General features: G+C 39.9%; 1 protein-coding gene and 1 long non-coding RNA gene across 2 annotated transcripts; both read right to left on the bottom strand.

The window, feature by feature from the left end:
* Positions 1 to 14,047: 14,047 nt before the first annotated feature.
* Positions 14,048 to 16,968, bottom strand: LOC135615137 (universal stress protein PHOS34-like). Its single transcript, XM_065113250.1, has 4 exons — positions 16,669 to 16,968; positions 16,464 to 16,558; positions 15,743 to 15,864; positions 14,048 to 14,375 (listed from the first exon to the last, which is right to left on the bottom strand). Exons 1-4 carry the CDS (start codon positions 16,880 to 16,882, stop codon positions 14,288 to 14,290), a joined length of 519 nt encoding a protein of 172 aa, XP_064969322.1. The 5' UTR covers positions 16,883 to 16,968; the 3' UTR covers positions 14,048 to 14,287.
* Positions 16,969 to 22,408: 5,440 nt separating this feature from the next.
* On the bottom strand, positions 22,409 to 23,159 carry LOC135615136 (uncharacterized). The gene is made up of 2 exons (XR_010487867.1): positions 22,656 to 23,159; positions 22,409 to 22,566 (listed from the first exon to the last, which is right to left on the bottom strand). It is a non-coding gene; the product is annotated as an uncharacterized LOC135615136 (long non-coding RNA).
* Positions 23,160 to 23,515: the final 356 nt, after the last annotated feature.

Raw genomic sequence — 23,515 nt, 5'->3', positions numbered from 1 at the left:
GAAGAGGTTCGATCGAAAAACAATTGAGTTTATTCGACAGTGGCTTGATGATAGTATATTTCATCATGTTTCTACTAAAATTTCTGCATATTCTCTTTGGAAAAAGTTGGAAAGTCTCTATGAAAGAAAAACAGCTAGCAACAAAGTTTTTTTGATCAGAAAACTTGTGAACTAAAATATAGAGAGGGTGCTTCTATTGTTGAGCATTTGAATAAAATGTAGAGTATTACTAATCAATTATCCTCTATGAAAATGTCTCTTGATGATGAGTAACAAGCCTTGTTACTTCTCAGTTAATTGCTAGAAAGTTGGGAGATACTGGTGATTTCCCTTAGTAATTTTGCACCAGATTATATTGTCACTATGAGTCAAGTAACAAGCAGTTTGTTGAATGAGAATTTGAGAAGAAAGAGTTCAGCAACATCTTAGAATGATTCACAAGCACTTATCTCAGAGAACAGAGGAAGGTCAAAGTCTAAAAGCAATTCACGCATGGGTAGAAGCAAGTCAAGATCAAGAAAAGATATTGTTTGCTATAACTGTGGTGAGAAAGGATATTATAAGAATCAATATAAGTAACCTAAGAAAAACAAGAAAAAAGGAAAAGAAGTGGACTATACAAAGTCAAAAGATAATATCACAACTACAGTGCAGGGTGGTGATTATTTGATTTTATCTCCTTCTGATGATATTTTTTCTTGTGTGTGTCAGAATCTTGAGTGGGTGATTGACACAGGTGCTTCTTATCATGCTACACCACGAAGGGAGTTTTTTGCTACATACAGGTCCGGAAATTTTGGTGTTGTCAAGATTGGCAACTATGGCATGGCAGACACTATTGGCATGGGTGATATCCATTTAAAGACCAACCTTGACTGCAAGTTGGTGCTTAAGGATGTGAGGCATGTGGTTAACTTGAGGCTGAATTTAATTTCAGTTGGAAGGCTAGATGATGAAGACTATGATAGTAGATTTCACAAAGGCCAATGGAAGCTCAGTAAAGGTTCTCTTGTTATAGCTAGTGGAAAGAAATGTCATACTTTATACAGGTTGTAGGCTAAAGCTTATGGTGAGCAGTTAAATACTACAAAAAAAGACTTCAGCATGGAATTGTGGCATAGGCGATTGGGACACATGAGTGAGAAGGAGCTACAAGCTCTTTCCAAGAGAGAGGTATTACCAGACCTCAGAGATATACACCTAAACCCTTGTATTGATTGTTTGGCTGGTAAATAATATAGAGTTTCATTTGCTAGTCATACTTTGTCTAGAAAAATACATGTCTTAGACCGTGTTTATACAGATGTATGTGGTCCTTTGAGGACAAAAACTCCTGGTGGATTTGTTGATGTTCTTGGTATAAGTGGTGCACTTTATTTTGTCACTTTTATAGATGATTTTTTCAGGAAAGTTTGGGCATATGCTTTGAAGACCAAAGATTTGGTTATTAATGTCTTCAAAGAGTTTCATGCCAGGGTTGAAAGGGAGACAAAAAGGCAATTGAAATGCATAAAATCAGATAATGGTGGTGAGTATATAGGATTATTTAATGATTATTATAGGTCACATGGGATCCAACATGAGATGACAGTCCCTAGTACACCTCAGCATAATGCAATTACAAAGAGGATGAACCACACTATCTAGTACGTGTGACTTGATACAGAATCTTTTTGCTTATTATATTTTGGCGTATATCACTTTATAACTATTGCATAAATGCATATATATATTGTGATGTCCTTGGATTTGTGCAATGGGAATCGGATCGTGATGAGATCACGATAATGAGATCGATTCACCTTTAAACACATATCCTAAATAATCCCGGTCATAGGTTACTCGAGAGGGACATCGTGATAACCGGATAGACTGGTGTGCTGTATACCCGTCCATATGATGGATGGAGCTGGCCTCATAGCTGCTCGTGTAGGGACACTAGGGATACAGTACAGGTGTTCATTGGAGAATGAGTTCACTGATTGATCCGCTTACGGAATGCTGGATGGTTGATGATGCCTTATTGTCAGACAGTGATTCCGTAGTCCTAGTGGTGTATCTGGTCCTTAGACTTGAGACACCAAGGATGTCCTGTATGAGTGCTCCACTCTTTGATACCAGACTTATAGGTTTGGCTGTCCCCAGATCTAGTACAGTTGGTCATTGGGAGTGGTAGTCGACCTTACGAGGGCTATTGAGTGTCAATAGAGGATCATCCACTCTCGACGTCATGAGAGGAATATCCTATGTGTTCTTGCTCAGACAAATCCCTGGCCAGGGTCATTCGGGTTGAGAGAGAAAGAGTTCTTCGGGAGAATCCGATTAGAGCGAGACTCGAGTAGAAATCGTATGGGTCTGACAGTACCATGCTCGATATACGGTCTTTGGGATATTAGATGGATGAGGGACTATAGGTACATGGTAACTGAGGACAGACATGTCCAATGGATTGGATTCCCCTGTATCGTCTGGGGACTACGGCGTAGTGGCCTAGTACGTCCGTAGTCGATGAGTTGAGTGAATTATTACAGAGATAATAATTCACTGAGTTAGAAGGAGTTCTGATAGGTATGACTCACGGCCAGCTCGATATTGGGCCTAGAGGGTCACACACATATGGTAGGCATTGCGATGAGTAGAGGTTCGGATATGAGATATCCGACGGAGCCCTTGTCTTATTGGATGCAAATCCAATACCCACTAAGGAAGGACCCATTAGGGTTTGACACGGGATCTCTATAAATAGGAGGGATTCACAGCCTCATAGGCTAGAGTCTTTGCTTGCCTTTCCTATTCTCCTCTTCCTCTCCACCTCAGAGTAGGCTTAGAGATTTGAGGAGCGTCGTCGCAACCCTGCTGTGTGGATCACCGCTAGTGAGGAGGACGCTTGACCTCCTTCACCCTCTCCTAAGGATCTGCAAGGAAACAGGGATATACGATCTCCCTAGGTAATACAATCTCTATACGCGGTTTTGTGTTTTACGGATTTTTTCGCACCAATCTTCGCACGACGACGAACATCTTTTTGGGAATCGGGGATTTTTGTTTTCTTGTTCTTCCGCTGCGCATATGATGTCGCCCCCCAATGATTTCCCAACGGTGCTATCAGAGCCAGGTTGTTCGTGCGAATGATTGGTTTTGAACTGTGTGTATTGTGTTTAGGAAGAATTTTGACGTCAAAATCGTTGACGCAAAAGCGAGAAAGGGCAGCAACAATTGCTGCCCTCGATCTGCGTGCGTGCAGCGCAGCCGAAGGCGGGCAGCGTAGGGGCTGCGTCTGCAGTAGCCGGACGGCGGCCTGCTTGCAGCAGGCTTGCTGCCGGCAGGGCTGGCAGCCCGCAGGCAGAGGCGTCGTAGGGCAGCGGCGCCTGCCGCCGAAGGGCAGCGGCGTCTGCCGCCGTAGGGCAGCGACGCCTGCCGCCGCTGCTCCCGCGGGCGGAACTCCCCCCACAGGGGCGGCCGCCCGGCGGGACAGCACCGCCTGCGGAGGCAGCGGCGCCCGAAGGGGGCGCCCACCCGCAGCGGCATCGCCGCCAGCGGGTGTGCCGCCTGCAGGCGAGGGCAGTGCCCTCGCCACGCCGCACAGGTCGCCGCCGGCAGGGTGGCGGCGGCGGCAGCAGCGAAAAGGGGAAAGGGCATTAGGGTTTTCTGAGAAAAAGACAGTTTTGCCCCTCGAAATTTGAGAAATTACAGTTTCTGTTTTTTGTCCAAATTACGAAAATACCCTTAGGAATTGAGAAATTCCCTACGTCCCTGATTTCAGAAAAATATTAATTAATTAAAAAGTTTAGTTGATTATTATTTTTATTATTATCTAGTAGTCCTACATGATGATGATTATTTATACATGTGATGTATGATGTGTGGACGGATGATCATGGACCGTGTCATGTGTGTACTTGTGATTATTATTATTGAGGTCTGCGAACCTCCATTATATTTCTCGTTTATTGTCGGGCCTGCGTGCCTATGATTAAGTTGTAATCACATGAGGAGGCGCAGCGGGAGCGTGGATGCGATAGCGGGACCCACGAGACGGACGATCGTGATGCATGGAGATGCATCAAGATGTCGACGAAACCGACGAGGACGAGATGGACGATCACAGGGCATGGAGATGCACCGTTGCACACATAGATCTTGATGTGAATGATTAGGCCTACTGGCTCGGGCCTAATCATATTAGGTTGTGGTCCATGATCATCTGGTGTGATTGCTTATACACATACTAGATATGTATATATATTTGCATGTGATGTAGATATATATTAAATATGTATATGTGTGACATGTCATATTAGGAGACCAAATCATAGAAACATCTCTCGATAATATTAAGTCGGTAAACGTGAGGCAATTAGATTGACCCACGTGGCCTTCCATCGTTATGAGTAGGAACCGATTCCCGGTGTAGGTTGAGTTGGTCGAGTCCCTCGAGACTCACCTATATCGCGATTCGCTATCTTGCTTACGACATAGAGATGTCACCGGTGACCAGAGGGCATGGTATGCTTGGTCGAGTCCCTCGAGGGTATATCATCAAATCAGACTCATCTTGTAACGAAGGTGTTGACTTAACCGAGCATCATGGTTGGTCGAGTCCCTCGAGGCCATGGTGATTCGGAGGCCGAACAGGACGGGAATCACAAGGAGTTGTGATCGGCAAGAGTTGCCTACCTTTTAGGCTTAGTGTGATTGGTCGAGTCCCTCGAGGTTACACTAAGACGCTGATTGGATCCTGATCCCCACTAGAAGTCTGCCGGAGACTTCCGTTTCACGTGCTGAGGGTGTTGCGTGACTCGATAGTAAAATAGTGGGAGCATATTAAGATAGAAGTCCATATCTTGACAGTTTATTTCTTGCAAAATCTACATGTTATTCATTTCTGCTACATCTTTATTTTCAGAAAATGTCGCTTTCAAATCCCTTACATGGCATACTTGATGTCAACCGCCTCACTGGTCCAAATTATACGGATTGGCTCCGTAACTTGAGAATTGTTCTCACAGCGGAGAAAATCACGTACGTCCTTGATACAGTGATGCCTACGCCCAAAGAAGGGGCAAGCGAGGATGAGATCGCTCGCTACGTGAAGTACATTGATGACTCCACTCTTGCTCAGTGCTATATGTTGGGCTCTATGACTCCAGAGTTACAGAGACAACATGAAAAGATGGATGCCAGATCCATTCTCCTACATGTCCGCAAATTGTTTGAGGAACAGGGAAGGACTCAACGATATGAGATATCCAAGAGCCTTTTCCGCGCTAGGATGACTGAGGGGACACCGGTTCAGAACCATGTCCTAAAGATGATTGAGTGGATAGAGAAACTCACAGGTCTAGGAATGGTCCTAGAGGATAACTTGTGTGTGGACATTATGCTTCAGTCTCTACCAGATTCCTTTTCACAGTTCATAATGAATTTTAATATGAACAAGCTTGAGGTGACTCTCCCAGAGCTCCTCAATATGTTGAGGGAGGCAGAGAGTACTATTAAGAAAAAGAAGCCAGTTCTCTACACTGGTGAGACCAGAAAGAAAAGGAAAGCAGAAAGGTCCCTTAAGAAGGGAAAGGGCAAGGGCAAACAAGGTAAAGCAAAGGTTGCTAAGAAAGACCCAACAAAGGACAAAGGCCAGTGTTTCCACTGTGGTAAAGATGGGCACTGGAAGAGAAACTGCAAAGAGTACCTTGCAGAAAGGGCGAAACAAAAGCTTGATGAAGCTTCAGGTACATTCATGATCAGTCTCCATTTGTCAGACTCTTATGATAACACATGGGTATTGGATACCGGTAGTGCTTATCATATATGCAATTCGTTGCAAGTTCTGGCAAGGCCTAGGAGACTAGAGAGAGGCGAGATGGACCTCAAGATGGGTAATGGAGCAAAAGTTGTTGTATTAGCTGTTGGCGAGGTCGCCCTACATCTGCCTAGTGGAGCTTTTATTGCATTAGATGCATGTTATTTTGTTCCTTCTATTATCAAAAACATTATCTTCATTTCATGTTTAATAGTTAGTGGATATAAATTTATTTTTTTAGAACAATGGTTGTTCGATATTATTAGATGATAAGATCATCACGAAAGGAACATTGCATAATGGTTTATTTATGTTAGACACCACTCCACATATCATGAATGTAAATGTGTCCAAAAGGAAACGAGATGAGTTGAACAGTGCATACCTGTGGCATTGTAGGCTAGGTCACATCCATGAAAGAATGATTCAAAAGTTGCTAAATGATGGATATCTAGATCCATTCGACTATATGTCTTATGCAACTTGTGAGCCTTGTATTCGTGGAAAATTGACCAACTCTCCATTTAGTGGAACTGGAGAGAGAGCCACTGAGTTGTTGGAACTCATACATAGTGATGTATGTGGACCCATGTCAACTCATGCCATTGGAGGTTATTCCTACTTCATTACATTTACTGATGATTTCTCAAGGTATGGATATGTGTACTTAATGAAGTACAAGTCCGAGGCCTTTGAGAAATTCGGAGAGTATAAGAATGAGGTGGAGAACCAGACTAGGAAGAGTATCAAAACTCTTCGATCAGATCGAGGAGGTGAGCACTTAAGTACAGAGTTTACTCAGTTCCTCAAGGACCATGGGATATTATCCCAATGGACACCTCCTTACACACCTCAGCTCAATGGTGTCTCTGAAAGGAGAAATCGTGCTTTATTAGATATGGTACGGTCCATGATGAGTTTCGCTGACCTACCCATCTCATTCTGGGGATATGCCCTAGAAACCGTAACTTACCTTCTGAACAGAGTTCCAACTAAGTCGGTAGTGTCTACACCATATGAGATATGGAAAGGGAAGAAACCTGATCTTAAGGTTGTTAAGATTTGGGGCTGCCCAGCCCACGTTAAAAGACAACCCCGATAAGTTAGAATCAAGGACAAAGCGATGCATATTTGTGGGATACCCCAAGGAAACTTGTGGGTATTATTTCTATCATCTCGAGGACCAAAAGGTCTTTATAGCTAAGAGAGCAATGTTCCTTGAGAAGGAACACATTCTTGGTGGAGACAGTGGGAGAATGATAGAGTTGAGCGAAATTAGAGAACCAAGCTCAAGCACCACTCTACAGCCTGAGTCTGTTCAGGTACCTAATACACAAGTTTCAACTTTACGCAGGTCTGATAGAGTATCTCATCCTTCTGAGAGATATGTGGGACATATTAGAGGAGAGGATGCTGAGGATATTGATCCTCAGACCTACGAGGAGGCTATTATGAGTATAGACTTCGGGAAGTGGCAAGAAGCCATGAATTCTGAGATGGATTCTATGTACTCCAATAAGGTTTAGAACCTAGTTGATGCGCCCGAAGGTATTGTACCCATCGGTTGCAAATGGATCTTGAAGAAAAAGATCGGAGTAGATGGAAAGGTAGAGACCTATAAAGCAAGGCTAGTGACTAAGGGGTATCGTCAAAGGCAAGGTGTTGACTACGACGAAACTTTCTCACCCGTAGCAATGCTAAAATCCATCAGAATTCTATTGGCTATTGCAGCACACTATGATTATAAGATCTGGCAGATGGATGTGAAAACCGCATTCCTCAACGGGAACCTCGAGGAGGAGGTGTATATGATGCAACCTGAGGGATTCGTGTCCAAGAACTGCCCAGATAAGGTATGTAGGTTGCTTAGATCCATTTATGGACTAAAGCAAGCTTCCCGAAGTTGGAACATAAGATTTGATGAGGCAATCAGATCTTATGACTTCGTTAAGAACGAAGATGAGCTTTGTGTATACAGGAAGGTAAGTGGGAGCGCTATCACCTTTTTGGTGTTATATGTGGATGACATCCTCATCATTGGGAATGATGTAGGAATGCAATCCACAGTAAAGACTTGATTATCTAGACACTTCTCTATAAAGGACTTAGGGGAAGCATCCTATATCTTGGGGATTAGAATCTATAGAGATAGATCCAAAAGGATGCTTAGCTTGTCCCAGTCCAGGTACATAGAAACCATTGTCAAAAGGTTTAGCATGGAAAATTCCAAAGGGCAAACATGAATATGATACCTTATGCCTCAGCAATAGGGTCTATCATGTATGCCATGCTATGTACTAGGCCTGATATAGCGCATGCTCTGAGTGTCACGAGCAGGTATCAGGCGGATCCAGGCTTGGAGCACTGGAAAGCAGTAAAGTGTATCCTTAAGTACTTGAGAAGGACTAAGGATCTTTTACTAGTATATGGAGGTAATAGCCTTAAGGTTGAAGGCTACATTGACTCAAGTTTTCAGTCTGATGTCGATAATAGCAAGTCGAATTCATGGTATGTGTACACCTTGAATGGAGGAGCAGTGTGCTGGAAGAGTTCCAAGCAAGATACCACTGCTGACTCGACCACAGAGGCGGAGTACATTGCCGCATTAGATGCAGCAAAGGAGGGAGTCTGGGTGAAGAAGTTCATCACAGATTTGGGAGTCGATACAGATAGCGACAAGTCGACTTCCTTATATTGCGACAACTATGGGGTGATTACTCAAATAAGGGAACCCGGGTCTCATCAGAAGTGTTCTGAGGATGTTCCAGCTTATAAGAGAGATCGTAACCCGAGGAGATGTAGTAGTGGAAAGAGTTCCATCCGAAGATAACATTGCAGATCCACTAACAAAGCCGTTGTCTCAGATTGTCTATGAGCGTCACAGGAGTCTGATGGGGATCAGACACATAGGTGATTGGCTTTAGGTCAAGTGGGAGATTGCTAGTCATAGGTGCCCAGCAAGCCAATCATGTGAGTGATGGCACATGTGACTTGATACAGAATCTTTTTGCTTATTATATTTTGGCGTATATCACTTTATAACTATTGCATAAATGCATATATATATTGTGATGTCCTTGTATTTGTGCAATGGGAATCGAATCATGATGAGATCATGATAATGAGATCGATTCATCTTTAAACACATATCCTAAATAATCCCGGTCATAGGTTACTCGAGAGGGACATCGTGATAACCGGATAGACTGGTGTGCTGTATACCCGTCCATATGATGGATGCAGCTGGTCTCATAGCTGCTCGTGTAGGGACACTAGGGATACAGTACAGGTGCTCATTGGAGAATGAGTTCACTGATTGATCCGCTTACGGAATGCTGGATGGTTGATGATGCCTTATTGTCAGATAGTGATTCCGTAGTCCTAGTGGTGTATCTGGTCCTTAGACTTGAGACACCAAGGATGTCCTGTATGAGTGCTCCACTCTTTGATACCAGACTTATAGGTTTGGCTGTCCCCAGATCTAGTACAGTTGGTCATTGGGAGTGGTAGTCGACCTTACGAGGGCTATTGAGTGTCAATAGAGGATCATCCACTCTCGGCGTCATGAGAGGAATATCCTATGTGTTCTTGCTCAGACAAATCCCTAGCCAGGGTCATTCGGGTTGAGAGAGAAAGAGTTCTCCGGGAGAATCCGATTAGAGCGAGACTCGAGTAAAAACCGTATGGGTCTGACAGTACCATGCTCGATATACGGTCTTTGGGATATTAGATGGATGAGGGACTATAGGTACATGGTAACTGAGGACAGACAGGTCCAATGGATTGGATTCCCCTGTATCGTCTGGGGACTACGGCGTAGTGGCCTAGTACGTCCGTAGTCGATGAGTCGAGTGAATTATTACAGAGATAATAATTCACTGAGTTAGAAGGAGTTCTAACAGGTATGACTCACGGCCAGCTCGATATTGGGCCTAGAGGGTCACACACATATGGTAGGCATTGCGATGAGTAGAGGTTCGGATATGAGATATCCGACGGAGCCCTTGTCTTATTGGATGCAGATCCAATACCCACTAAGGAAGGACCCATTAGGGTTTGACACGGGATCTCTATAAATAGGAGGGATTCACAGCCTCATAGGCTAGAGTCTTTGCTTGCCTTTCCTATTCTCCTCTCCCTCTCCACCTCAGAGTAGGCCTGGAGATTTGAGGAGCGTCGTCGCAACCCTGCTGTGTGGATCACCGCTAGAGAGGAGGACGCTTGACCTCCTTCACCCTCTCCTAAGGATCTGCAAGGAAACAGGGATATACGATCTCCCTAGGTAACACAATCTCTATACGTAGTTTTGTGTTTTGCGGATTTTTTCGCACCAATCTTCACACGACGACGAACATCTTTTTGGGAATCGGGGATTTTTATTTTCTTGTTCTTCCGCTGCGCATATGATGTCGCCCCCCAATGATTTCCCAATAGAGAATTACCATGAAGCAGTTGAAAATGAGCAGAAAGAGAAGTGGTTAGTTATTATGCAAGAAGAGATGGATGCTCTTCAGAAGAACCACACTTATGATTTGGTGCTACTACCAAATGGAATGAAGGCCTTAAAGAACAAGTGAGTTTTCAGGTTGAAGACTCAAGAATATTGTTCTCAACCAAAGTACAAAGCTAGATTAGTTGTAAAAGACTTTGGTCAAAAGAAATATATTGACTTCGAAGAGATTTTTTTAAATGTCTTCTATTCGTGTTTCTCTTGGTATTGCTGCTAGTCAGGACTTGGAGGTTGAATAGTTAAATGTGAAGACAGCTTTCCTTCATACGGATTTGGAGGAGGAAATTTATATAGAGCAACTAGAAGGCTTTAAAGTCAAAGGTAAAGAAAACTTTGTTTGCAAATTGAAGAAGAGCTTGTATGGGCTAAAGCAAGCTCCAAGACAAGTGATACAGAAAGTTTGATTCATTTATGACAGAAAATGAATACAAAAGAATGGCTTCAGATCATTGTGTGTACATCAAATAGTTTGATAAGAATTTTATTATTCTCTTACTTTATTTTGATGACATGCTTATTCTTGGGAAAGATATGTCTACAATTGACAAGTTGAAGAAGGAACTAAGTGAGTCTTTTACAATGAAGGACATAGGGCCAACAAAGCAAATACTGGGTATGCAGATTTCTTGTGACAAGAAAAATAAGAAGATTTGGTTATCACAGGAGAAATACATCGAGAAGGTATTGGAAAGATTTAGTATGAGCAATGCAAAACCAGTTGGTTCTCCTCTTACAGGTCACTTCAAGTTGTGTTCAAAACAGAGTCTGTCAAGTGATGAGGAGAAGGAAAAAATACAAAAGGTTTCTTATGCTTCAGTAGTTGGAAGTTTAATGTATGCAATGGTATATATGAGGACAAACATCACATATACAGTGGGTGTTACTAGCAGATTTCTTGCAAATCCAAGCAAAGAGTACTGTGCAACAGTGAAGTGGATTTTTAGATATCTCAGAGGGAGCTCTAAGGTTTGTTTAAGATTTGGAGGTGGACCACCTATGTTGACAGGTTACACAGATGCAGATATGGCAAGAGATATAGATACAAGGAAGTCCATTTCAGGTTATGTACTTACTTTTACAAGGAGAGCTATGTCATGGCAATTCAGGTTGTAAAGATGTATTGCTCTCTCCACCATAGAAGTAGAATATATTGCTGCTACAGAGGTATGCAAAGAAATATTATGGATGAAAGAATTCTTACAATAATTGGAGCTGAAACAGAAAAATTATGCGGTGCATTGTGACAGCCAGAGTATCATCCATTTGTGTAAGAACTCAATTTTTCATTCTAAGTCAAAGTATATAGATGTCAGATACCATTGGATTCGAAATGTATTTGAAGAGAAGCAGTTGTAGCTTCAGAAAATTCACACAGATGACAACGGAGTAAACATGTTGACAAAGACTTTACCAAAAGAAAGACAGGAGATATACCGACAATTGGTCGACATGGCTTCACATTGAGGAGTCATGGGACAGCCTTCCTTATGGGCTAAATAGGGAGGTTGTTGGGCTGATAGCCCATAGTGGGTTCAGCCCATGGTAGGCTTTATCAGCCTACAGCCCACATCCCTTTGACCTAACCCTAGATCAATATAAGGGGGGTGTGGTGGCTACGTTTTGAGGGGTAGGTGGCTACGTTTTGGGGAGAAAAACTGTAGCAACGTGGTGATCCTTGCAACAGCAAAAGGGAGGAGAAAAAGACAGAAATCCAAGGAGAAAGAAATGGAAGAAAATAAGGACAATGTAGAGAGACTGTTTTCAATCATCCAATAGTGCTCTTATCTCAGGTTAGATCAAATCTACAGTAGATTCTTACTGTGATTACATGGGGAGAATTAAGGAGGATTTATATATTGAGCATAGTGACGTGATACTTATATCCCAGTTATTCTCTTGTGATTGTTGCTAGGATTTTGGACAAGAGATTAAGATTTATATATTCATTATTATTATAGTAGATTATTTCTAGTTTACCCCATGATTTTTACCCTTCAAATTGAAGGGGTTTTTCCACTTATATCTTAGTGTTCTATTTGATTGTAATTTTATTTAATTCCGCTACGTATTATGGTCTTCTAGTACTTGTTCATATACAAAAGTTATTCCACTTTATATCCCATCAAAAAAATATATATATATATATATATATATATATATATATATATATATATATATATATATATATATATATATATATATATATATATATATATGAAAACAAACATATACAATAGGTAAATGAAAATTTTAAAGAAACAGACATTCACTGTATTTTTTTAACTCGCGATTGCTTCGGTGAAAATTTAGAGAAGACGTAGTAATGGCTCTTTAAGTCATTAAAATACGGTCAGATGATGCCACCCAGTTCATTAGTCTATTTCAGGATGCATATTTTCCTTTTTTTTTTTTTTTTTTTGTCATGTGTCCATTACAAACCCATAATATAATATTGAAGGACATCGAATGTCCTCCAAAGTTTCTTCTACATCCAATATAATATTTCATTATCCTCGATCCCATTGAAAAGGGAAATCACATTTTACTCACTGGTTTCCTCTTCACATAGTTCACCAAGCACTAGTCTTGATCCTCTTCATTGGTTTCCTCTCCGCTTTATATCTGCTATCCTACTCACAACCAAGCACAAGTCTTGACATCCCATTGGAAAGCAGCGCATTCTCCTCACCGGTTTCCTCTTCACATAGTTCACCAAGCACAAGCCTTGACACTCGTAGAGAAAATTGCCTCCAAATATTCTGCCAACACTCAATTGCTTACCATAATTCATTATTAGCATCCATCAAGTGCAAAGAGACCAGATCAAAGTTTACGTGATGTGGCCACATGTGCATACGGGCTGTGGAATACCTGTAGGAAACCTGCAACGCCGGATCTTGATTTGCCCAAGAACCGTTAGCGACGGGGATCTGCCTAATAAAGCCCAGCCCCAAGATTCATGGCTCCTCCGCCGGAAAATTGGACGGCTCGAGATGCAGCACCGGGGGCGGAAACTGAAGTCCCGAGCCAGGATGCCCGGTAAGTCGTCCATGGGAGATGGAACCGTGAGATCGAATCGGAAGAAAGGCGTCTTACGTAGCGATTTTCCTTTTTTTATTTTAATTTTCTTGTAATTGGTTCGAATCGAAATCGAACCGAACTGGAATAGAAATCGAATCGATTTTGATGATTCACCTATTCCAAACCAAACTGAAACTGATCTGATTTGATTTCGATTCTTGATTTATAGAAATCGAAACTGGTAATTCCAATTCTAGATCAACGATTCTAGTTTCAATGATGTATAGAAATCGAAACTGACGGTCCTAGTTCTAGACCACCGATTTCAATTTCAAACCGGATAAGCATGATAAAAAGACAAGAATATAACCCATAAAGCACCTGTGCTACATTGGTTAAGTGGTTAATTTCAAATTGATGATTCGAACTGACACCATCGATTTCAATTTTGATTCCAAAATAGATCTCAAGCGATTTAATTTTGGTTCCTGATGTTGAGAACCAGAATCGAAACTGATGATTCTAGAATTGTGATCAGGACTAAATGTGCTTGTGTTCTTATGTTCTTTTTTTCCTTAAAATAAGAACCAGAATTTGTGTTCTTATTTTCTTTAGCACATCGAGGCTGGTGATAGACCTTTTTCAAGTGATAGGGAAATGCAAATGCTGATTGCAAAATAATAATAATTCAAGCATTATTTTGCAAAATAGAAACATTAAGCTATGAAGATAGTGCTTATTACACTTCAGACGATAAAATGATCATTCAGTCTTTCCAGACAACAGGAAAGAATCTGCACTATGAAGATAGTGCTTATTACATTTCCAGAATCAAGATGTGTGGATAATAATAGTTGTTCTTTCTTATCATCCACATCTTAACATGCTATCTGACATAAGGTTAATAAGCTGGGCTAATAAGCGTTCAATTTGTACGGCAGGCAATCGGTATTAGTTTAGTGCTTTGGCTTAGGCTTCTTCACTATCATCACAGTGCAATGCGCATGATGAGCACAGTAATCACTCACACTTCCCAACACAGCCCTGCCGGAAAAATATAAATACAGTCCGATTCAGTGGAATTAAGAAACTCTGCAACCGAATGGTTTAAGCATGGCTATCTACTTCAGTTAAGTATCCTGGAAATGCTATGTTTCTGCTTTAACTTGATAAAGTCTATGTTGGTTGTTTATAGTGATGCAAAGCCAGAATTAACTACCACATTTCTCAAAACTAATTATTTATGTGAGTTTGCTTCGCCATTTCAGTCAACATTCCATTTGGAGATTGCATGCCATGTTACATCACATCACATCACATCCCTGTCCAAGAAATCACCAATTATTCAGAAATTTATCATCCTCCTATTATTCATAGGTGAATTACCAAAGGACATCAAAGGTCAAACGTACTTCAAAATATGTTTTCTGGTCTCACAAACTTCCCATGTGCTCTTTGTTTTCCATGCAACTTTATTTTTGAAAAAGATCTTTTGATAGCTTAGTCCAACATCCAAGTTTCAAAGTTCAATATATCATTAACACAAATCAACTTTATTTTCTAAAATAAAATCACCAAGAATAAAGAGTCTCCATCTTGTCTTTTCTTTTTTGTGTTTGCTATATGTGCAAAGTCGAGATTTTATGCAGTTGCAGACAGTATACATGCCCAGAGTACACCGATCTACACAGTTTTACCATTTTTTTAAAGACTTCACCTGTTATGTGAAATCTATATATTCACATCCTTCAAATTACACTGCTGTCAATTTAATCAATTTAATATTGATGTCTAACAGTATCTTAATGTTATAAACTCGGTAAAAATTAAGCCGCAACAGTGATTAAAAGGTTAAAAGATTAAACAAGAATTTCACTACATCCTCGTAGAAATTGCATGATTGTAAATTATTGTTTCAATCCACATCTTGGTTTTTACATTTCTATGTTAAAGTTAGACATGCTTAAGTCTAAAAACAGTCTGAATCTTAACTTTTTGGCTTTCTTCCAAACACACAGTACAAGAACAACTCATCCTCCATTATCCTTGACCATCTTTTCCAGACAATAGGTGAGTGAAAATCCAACAAACTCTATAGCTCAGTAAGAAATAAAGGTTAATAATTTTTACCATTTATTGTAACATCAAATATCTTGACAAACCTTATTGAATGCCAATTGATGCTATATTCCATCACAGAGTTTATATGTTAAATGAATCAGTTTCTAAGGCTATTGCACAAGGTGATTCAACAGGTGATGTTACACAAATACGGAAACTCGAAGATAAAAAATAGAAAGTAATATCTAAAAAATGCATCACTATGGTGACTGAAAGATCAAAAATAAAAGAAAACAATATGCACCACTGTGTAAAATCAAATTTAATACGAAATGGAAAAAACATGTTACCTTTTAATTGCTCCGTATCCATGGCTTCCCACAACCAACATTTCAGCATGGTGTTTGTCCACTGCCTCACACAAAACGTTTCTGGCATCTCCTTCCACCACTTCGTATTCAACATCAAGCACCTATGTTGAGGGAAATTAATAAAGAAAAGGTCCCAATGAATTCTAGCATTCAACAGAAAAGTCCATAAAAATGATAATCTTTACAGTCCTCTTGGATTGGTGATTATTTTGAATGTCTGTATTACAATACACCAAATCCTTTTGCCACTACTGTGGCTCAAGAATGGTATTTGCAAACGTTAAAAGTGTAATTCCTTTGTTTGCTATGAACTCAACGCACTTAATATCAAAATGGTCACATTCTTAGCTGCCAAAAGAGGCTTTTATAACCTTATAAATAGGATTACGTGTTTCTTATTTAGTTGAACAGCAGTGCTTTAGACACCTTCAAACGAAACCCAAAAAGGAAGCACCATCTGAGATACCATGTTGGGCTGCTTTTGTTGATGCAAAGAAGCAATCCTCAAAAATGTTTACCGAGATCACAAAATTAACGAACGCGAGTAACCATAAGTCTGCCAAAACAACAAACATAACTATGAAATGACGGCTTCACTACGACCACTAGTTCACCGAATTATATGGCGGTAACGACAATTCACAAACAGCCTCGCCAAGATTTGGAAACCCTAACGAAAATTTGAGAGCCACGAAGTTACCGAATGGGCGGCGCAGATATCCTTAGCTTTCTCGATCACCTGCGACGAAATCTTCCTCAGATCTGACTCCACAAACGGCAGCACATCGGCCGCTCCTGCGATCGTCAAGACAAAGACCCAATCGATCGAATCACAGGCTAGGGGAATGGTAACTGAATCCAAACTTAATATGGAGGGATAAGAAGAAGAAGGAGAGGTGGAATACCAGGGCTGGCGACGCTGATGACGGAGGTCGGCGTGGGCTTGGCGGTGACGATCACGAGCTTATAGGACCCGCTGGGACGGACGGCAGGGGAGAAGAAGTGGAGAAGGGTCCACTGGAGGGCGTAGAAACTGTGCTCGCTATCGTCGATGCCCACCACCATCACCGCCTTCCCCACCGCCGCCGCCGTCGACGCATCCTCCGCCTTTGCAGCCATTCCCTCTCACTCTTTTCTCGTCCCAGAAAGAGGAAGAAAGCACGACAGAAAGCAGTTCGGTATGGGTTCCAAACGGGAGCGGTAAAGAAGGCGGGCTAATTGCGTATTAGCCTAAGCCTACGTAGTTAGCTAGGTTTAGCATCCCGATTATTATATTTTAAAAAAAATAAATTAATATTTTATGATTATAAAAATAAAATATCTAAATCTATTTAACGGTTTAATTGATGATGATAAATGATGTCATATGGTGATGGATAACAAGGGTGATTGTGAATGCGGAGAGCAATAACGAAAGATGGATGTCACTTAATAATTACACCAATGGAGAGCAATAATTATGTCATAATTGCGGAGAGCAATAATAGAAAAGATGGATGTCACTTAATAATTACGTCGATGACAAGTACGATGACATACTCAACATCGAATACTGAGACTAATATTTTTTTATTATCATTGGATATACCTATCGGGAGCTCGATAATTGTTCGCCAGCTAATCTCATGGAGATTCCCTTCCTGATCAATGACAATCGCGACAAATAGAATTTCTCCTGTAACGAGCCCCTCAATCTCACCCTTTTATACCCATGTCACAACAACAATGTGAGTGGTAGAAGCTTCAACGACTCTAGATTCACGTTAACGATCTGCCCAATGGGTCAATGACAAGGTAGCCACCATCTTCGTTGTAGACATCACAACAACCACCATCATCCGTGTCAATGCCGATACAATTGCCAAGTGATGAAATGACCATCGATACAAATGCCGAGCACCCCTTTCATCACTTAGCAACTGTGTCGAAGTCAACGCAGATACAAAGCAACAAAAAAAGTCACTCGACAATTGCATCAGTATCGACGATACAAATGCACAGTGATCCTCACCTCTTATCATTGCTCTATTCATTCACAATAACCAGACTCCTAATAGCATCGTCATCTGTCATCGCCAACATCGTCTACTATTATCAATTAAGATATTAAATTTTTTATTTTTATTTTATTGATAAAACCAATGATATTAGGCTAGACATTAGGTTTAGGAAAAATGGATGTTTCACTGTCGGATACGCTTTCTATTGTTGGATTTCTGGCCCTCTCTTACACAACTCTCATGGCCTGCGCGGAGTCCTTGTGGGCCGCCAGAAGGGCCACTGCGATAACCAATCACGAGAAAGGTAAGTGTCACAGGAGGTAAGCGTGTTCAGTCAGAGAGAGTATTTCTCTCATTAATCAAGTAGTGGACCTTTGCTAGTGATTCCCCAGCCCTAACAAAAATAATTAAGCTCCTTCTAAGTGACATCCTATCTGAGAGATGTGCCGAAAAGCTTGCACCATTCATCACTTCTACTTTCTTTTTTCCTCCTCTTATTTGTCTATATTCTTTTATTATATCTTTCTATTTAAAGATACATCTAGATTTCAAACTAGAAGATGGCAAAACATGAGTGCAAATGTATCATGGCAGATGCAATAAATAATGACCTATGGCAGATGCCAATGATACTGCCTTCATAGATGATCCTATGCAGTAAACGATGGTCTAATCAATGCTATTGCGCCTTTTGATGCTTACCTTGTTTTCATGTCATGCGTATAAAATAAGTGGATATTATCTTTTCGAATCATTTTCATTGATAGAAGATCGATTTAAGGAGTTGATTTAATTATGTGATTTGAATATATGATTGATAAAAATCTATCCTTTAAAACTTATATAAATATTCATCTTCTCAATGAATAAAAACAATCTCTTTGGTAGTAAATTTAATATGTATATGAACCAACTCAACGATGATCCATGTGACAAACATTGTGCTCAAACCCTGACTTGTGAAAAGGGATTTTGCCAACTAATTGGGATGCCCATGAATGGAGAGGATGCTTTGATTGGACTCCCAAAACAAATAATGAGGTGACAACCCACGTGGTTTCCACCAACACATGGTTTCCACCAAAGAAAAAGCTTCTTTTGCTATGGTGGAAGTGTGTGTTCTCCGAGGAATCACAGGCCCACCCTTTCCAAGACCAGCAGCGCTCCATGGCCCCCCACCCCTCGCACTTATATTTCAATCAATTATAGTATCTTGTTCTGTGTTATATAGTTGCATTCCATGTTCTTTCGACTTTCTTTTTTGATTTCCTGAGAAAAGTAACAGATTTTGTGTTCTTCGGTTCTTCCCTCCCTTATTTTTATTTATTTTCTCAGCAAAGATAAACAAAGGATAATCGTAGCGAGTAGGTACGAACCCCATAGGAAGAAAGTTGCTGATGGACCTTGAGAAGGTGGCCATTTGGTGAGCCCAGGAACCACCAGATCTGCAACGGGGAACACACAAAACAGAGGAAAGATATAAAGGAAACAAAAGAAACAAAGGACAAGCAAACTAATTGCATAGAAAATTGGAAGGTGCAATTACTCAGCACGGCTCAATACAGCATCAATATCTCATTAAACGCAATGCAAGACAAAGACACCCATGGCATCATCACACGAGGCAAAAGAAAAAGACCTTCAATGTTTCACTAATAAAAATAACATGATTTTTATTAGTGCTATAAACACTGTGAAAACCCAACAGTTGTCTCAAGGGACAGAAATGATATTTGATGGAATACAGGTCTTTACTAGTGGGAATCGCTGCTTCAATCACGAATCATTTAAAGACTGTTAACTACATAAGAAAGTGCAGCACCTTCCATCTCAATGCAATGCAAAATTTGGTGGTCAAAACTCCTTACACCAATTGTCCCTTGATATCAACCAAAAGAAAGTACCATAAAATATACAGAATCTTCTATGCAACTTTCATGTTAGTGTTTTTGGATATCTTCCCAATTGTTCTCCTTCCAGATAGAAGGCAAAGAGAAAAAAGAGACTGATAGATATAGACAAGGTACACAAAGCCCCCACTTATATAGAAACAACATAAGTGAACCATTTGATTAAAATTTACACCAACAATATCTCATCTGACATTTAATGAAAGTAAATAAAATCATTTTGAGGAAGCAAAAGAACAGTGGCACTCGATTAACTTGATACATATATTTACACCAGAATCAATATTGATACAATCACAAATGGATGCCTTCACAGCATTCTTGCCATCTGTAATACCCCATAAACTTGACACTTACATATTTATCCATCATAAATTTGCTTATGTACGTCTCCTGAAAACTGTAGTTCTGTCATACATCATTTTTTCAATAGGAATAAATAAAAATAATCACATGCTAATCTTTGCCTTAGTCTCTTCTATATTACATCTAAAAAGAATTAATATCTACTCATTATGTATGTGATAGTTCAATTGTATATAGTTAACACATGTTTGGGACTTCTCCATGAATTTAACGAAAACGCCTTGGACTACTCAGTTGGTTGGACAAGCTCATGCTCATGGTGGATAAGATTTGAATCAAGGATTTGCAATAATAAAGTTTGTTTATTGAAGAAATAAAATGATTGATTCTAGAAACCATGTCGATCACTTAAAAGTTAAAACAACAACAAAATGGTCAAAAACCACTCAACTGTCAATCTTTCTTTAGTCTCTTCTATATTACATCTAAAAAGAATTGATATCTACTCATTATGTATGTGATAGTTCAATTGTATATAGTTAACACACTGTTTGAGACTTCTCCATGAATTTAATGAAAACCCCTTGGACTACTTGGTTGGACAAGCTCACGCTCATGGTGGATAAGATTTAAATCAAGGATTTGCAATAATAAAGTTCATTTATTGAAGAAATAAAATGATTGATTCTAGAAACCATGTCGATCACTTAAAAGTTAAAACAACAACAAAATGGTCAAAAATCACTCAACTGTTAATCTTTCTTTAGTCACTTCTATATTACATATAAAAAAATTTGATATCTACCCATTATGTTTGTGATAGTTCAATTGTATACAGTTAACACACTGTTTGAGACTTCTCCATGAATTTAATGAAAACCCCTTGGACTACTCAGTTGGCTGGACAAGCTCAAGCTCATGGTGGATAAGATTTAAATCAAGGATTTGCAATAATAAAGTTCGTTTATTGAAGAAATAAAATGATTGATTCTAGAAACCATGTCGATCAGTTAAAAGTTAAAACAACAACAAAATGGTCAAAAACCACTCAAATGTCAATCTTTCTTTAGTCTCTTCTATATTACATCTAAAAAGAATAGATATCTACTCATTATGAATATGATAGTTCAATTGTATATAGTTAACACACTGTTTGGGACTTCTCCATGAATTTAATGAAAACCCCTTGGACTACTCAGTTGGTTGGACAAGCTCATGCTCATGGTGGATAAGATTTGAATCAAGGATTTGCAATAATAAAGTTCGTTTATTGAAGAAATAAAATGATTGATTCTATAAACCATGTCGATCACTTAAAAGTTAAAACAACAACAAAATGGTCAAAAACCACTCAACTGTCAATCTTTCTTTAGTCTCTTCTATATTACATCTAAAAAGAATTGATATCTACTCATTATGTATGTGATAGTTCAATTGTATATAGTTAACACACAGTTTGGGACTTTTCCATGAATTTAGTGAAAACCCCTTGGACTACTCAGTTGGCTGGAAAAGCTCACGCTCATGGTGGATAAGATTTGAATCAAGGATTTGTAATAATAAAGTTCGTTTATAGAAGAAATAAGACGATTGATTCTAGAAACCATGTCGATCACTTAAAAGTTAAAACAACAACAAAATGGTCAAAAACCACTCAAACTGGTTCAAAATCTGCAAAACAACAAAATGCGCATGTGAGATGACTGATAAAGCTACCTCAGGAAAGAAGAAACTATAACAATAATAAGCCTATTGATCATGCAAAGACCACTTGTCCGAATTCAACTGAGCAGAGATGAAGCTCTCTCTCATAAATCCCTTGAAAAGGAAATGGCCCTTTGCTTCTTGACTCGGGGAAAAAGTACAGAAAATATCCGGTCAGCAGGTAACCAATCTCGCTGTTATCATCAGAGATATGTGCTTCGACCAAAGGTTTCTCTCCTTGTATGCTTAGCAAAAATTCCCAAGACAGGAATTTTCACCAAAAGCACCACTTATATGCAAAGCTTAGAGAGAAAGCCTATAGGAGCACATAAATGTCTGATTTGGCTAATTTTGCATCATACCAGAAGAAAATAGTTCGATAAATTTTAGCTACAATCAAGATCTATGGTGAAGAATATATGCACTTAGGAAATTCATTGTACGAGTAAGGTAACAGTTGCTAAGTGGGAGTCATCTTAACATGAATGTTTCCATCAAGAAATAGTGTGAATAACATAAATTTTTCTTTTCTAAAATCAAGAAATAGTGTGAGTAATCTTAACATGAATATTTTTTTTTCCCTGATATCAAGAAATAGACCCTTTTTTTTTCCAGTTTAGACAATATACTCTTGTTAGGCTACTTCTTCAACGTCTACGTTCAAGGCCACCCAGATTGTATTTGTGAGAGATTAACGCATGGCTAAGATTCAAAAATCACACACATAGTCAAACCTCTTTCTTACTATAATATACTTCAAAAGGAAGTCTTCAAAAGTGACGAGCACAAATTTGAGTAAATCTGCAGAACTTGAAAAGTACGAGGATCTCATGGCCATTTGAGGGAAAGTTTAGGGGCAACTAGCGACCAATCCCATTAGCATCTTCTCAAAACCAGCAAAGGAACAAAGATAAGTATCAGGGTGATCCACCATAATAGATTTCGATCACAAGCTGAGGCCAGAATCCTTACCCTTTTGTTTTGTTGACATGCATCTTGCACCTAGATCCGTCTCGTTCACCGGACATCGCCCGCATTATCAGCAACCAATCCCATTATATCCAATCTCACTGTTTCCAGAGTGTAAATTTGTTTTGGCAGAATAGAGAAAGATCGACTTTAAGATGAAGCTACTGATCAACGAGCAGAACGATTTCTCCTCGAAGATGCCACGTCTTTGACCAAATGATTCACTCAGAAAAGGACTCAAGCATCGAACTCCATAGCATGGAATGGGAAAAAATGCTACAAATGAAGAACGTATAGGGCAAAGAACCGAACCGAACCGAATCGAGAGAAGAGGAGAAACGCACCATTTGCCATCCCTCTCGCAAAGCAAGAAGGGTCGTCATCCCTCGCCATGGCGCCGCTCTCGCGAACTACAGGAGACAAAGGTCGATGAATGGAAACACGAGTCGGCGAACAAACACGAACCGACGAAACAGTTCAATAGAACCACTAACCCCGATTCGGGCCGGCCGGCCTTGCGGTCATCGGTTTGCCTTTGGTTGCACAACCTGAACCGGTTAATAAGTTCCCTTCTGTCTCCTAGTATAAAATAAAGGCACGCCATGTTCCCGTCGCGTTATATATTAATATAACGACTTAAATGATATGACAGCCATTATGTAACAAAGATCATAGATTTATACTAATTATTATATCATTTTGTACGTCCATTTCTCATCTAACAGGAACTATCAATGGTTAACACTAGTGCAAAGGTGGGTTGTCTGTAATTTATGTACAACAGAATATAGTGACCACTGTTGCTGCAAATGCTCAGTTTTTAGTTCAACTGATGATTGAGCACAACATCTAAAGGGTTACCT

This window comes from Musa acuminata, chromosome BXJ2-6 (assembly GCF_036884655.1).
Source record: "Musa acuminata AAA Group cultivar baxijiao chromosome BXJ2-6, Cavendish_Baxijiao_AAA, whole genome shotgun sequence".
Classification (NCBI taxonomy): domain Eukaryota; kingdom Viridiplantae; phylum Streptophyta; class Magnoliopsida; order Zingiberales; family Musaceae; genus Musa; species Musa acuminata.
The sequence above is the reverse complement of the archived record's forward strand: the minus strand, read 5'-3'. Positions and strand labels throughout refer to the sequence as shown.

Bases quoted from the DNA above. Each gene is read 5' to 3' on its own strand.
- LOC135615137 (XM_065113250.1), bottom strand. From the start codon at position 16,882: ATGGCTGCAAAGGCGGAGGATGCGTCGACGGCGGCGGCGGTGGGGAAG. The intron at 16,559-16,668 runs GTATTCCACCTC...TGACGATCGCAG, and splicing joins CATCAGCGTCGCCAGCCCTG to GAGCGGCCGATGTGCTGCCG. The intron at 14,376-15,742 runs GTAACATGTTTT...TTTTTCCGGCAG, and splicing joins GGATACGGAGCAATTAAAAG to GGCTGTGTTGGGAAGTGTGA.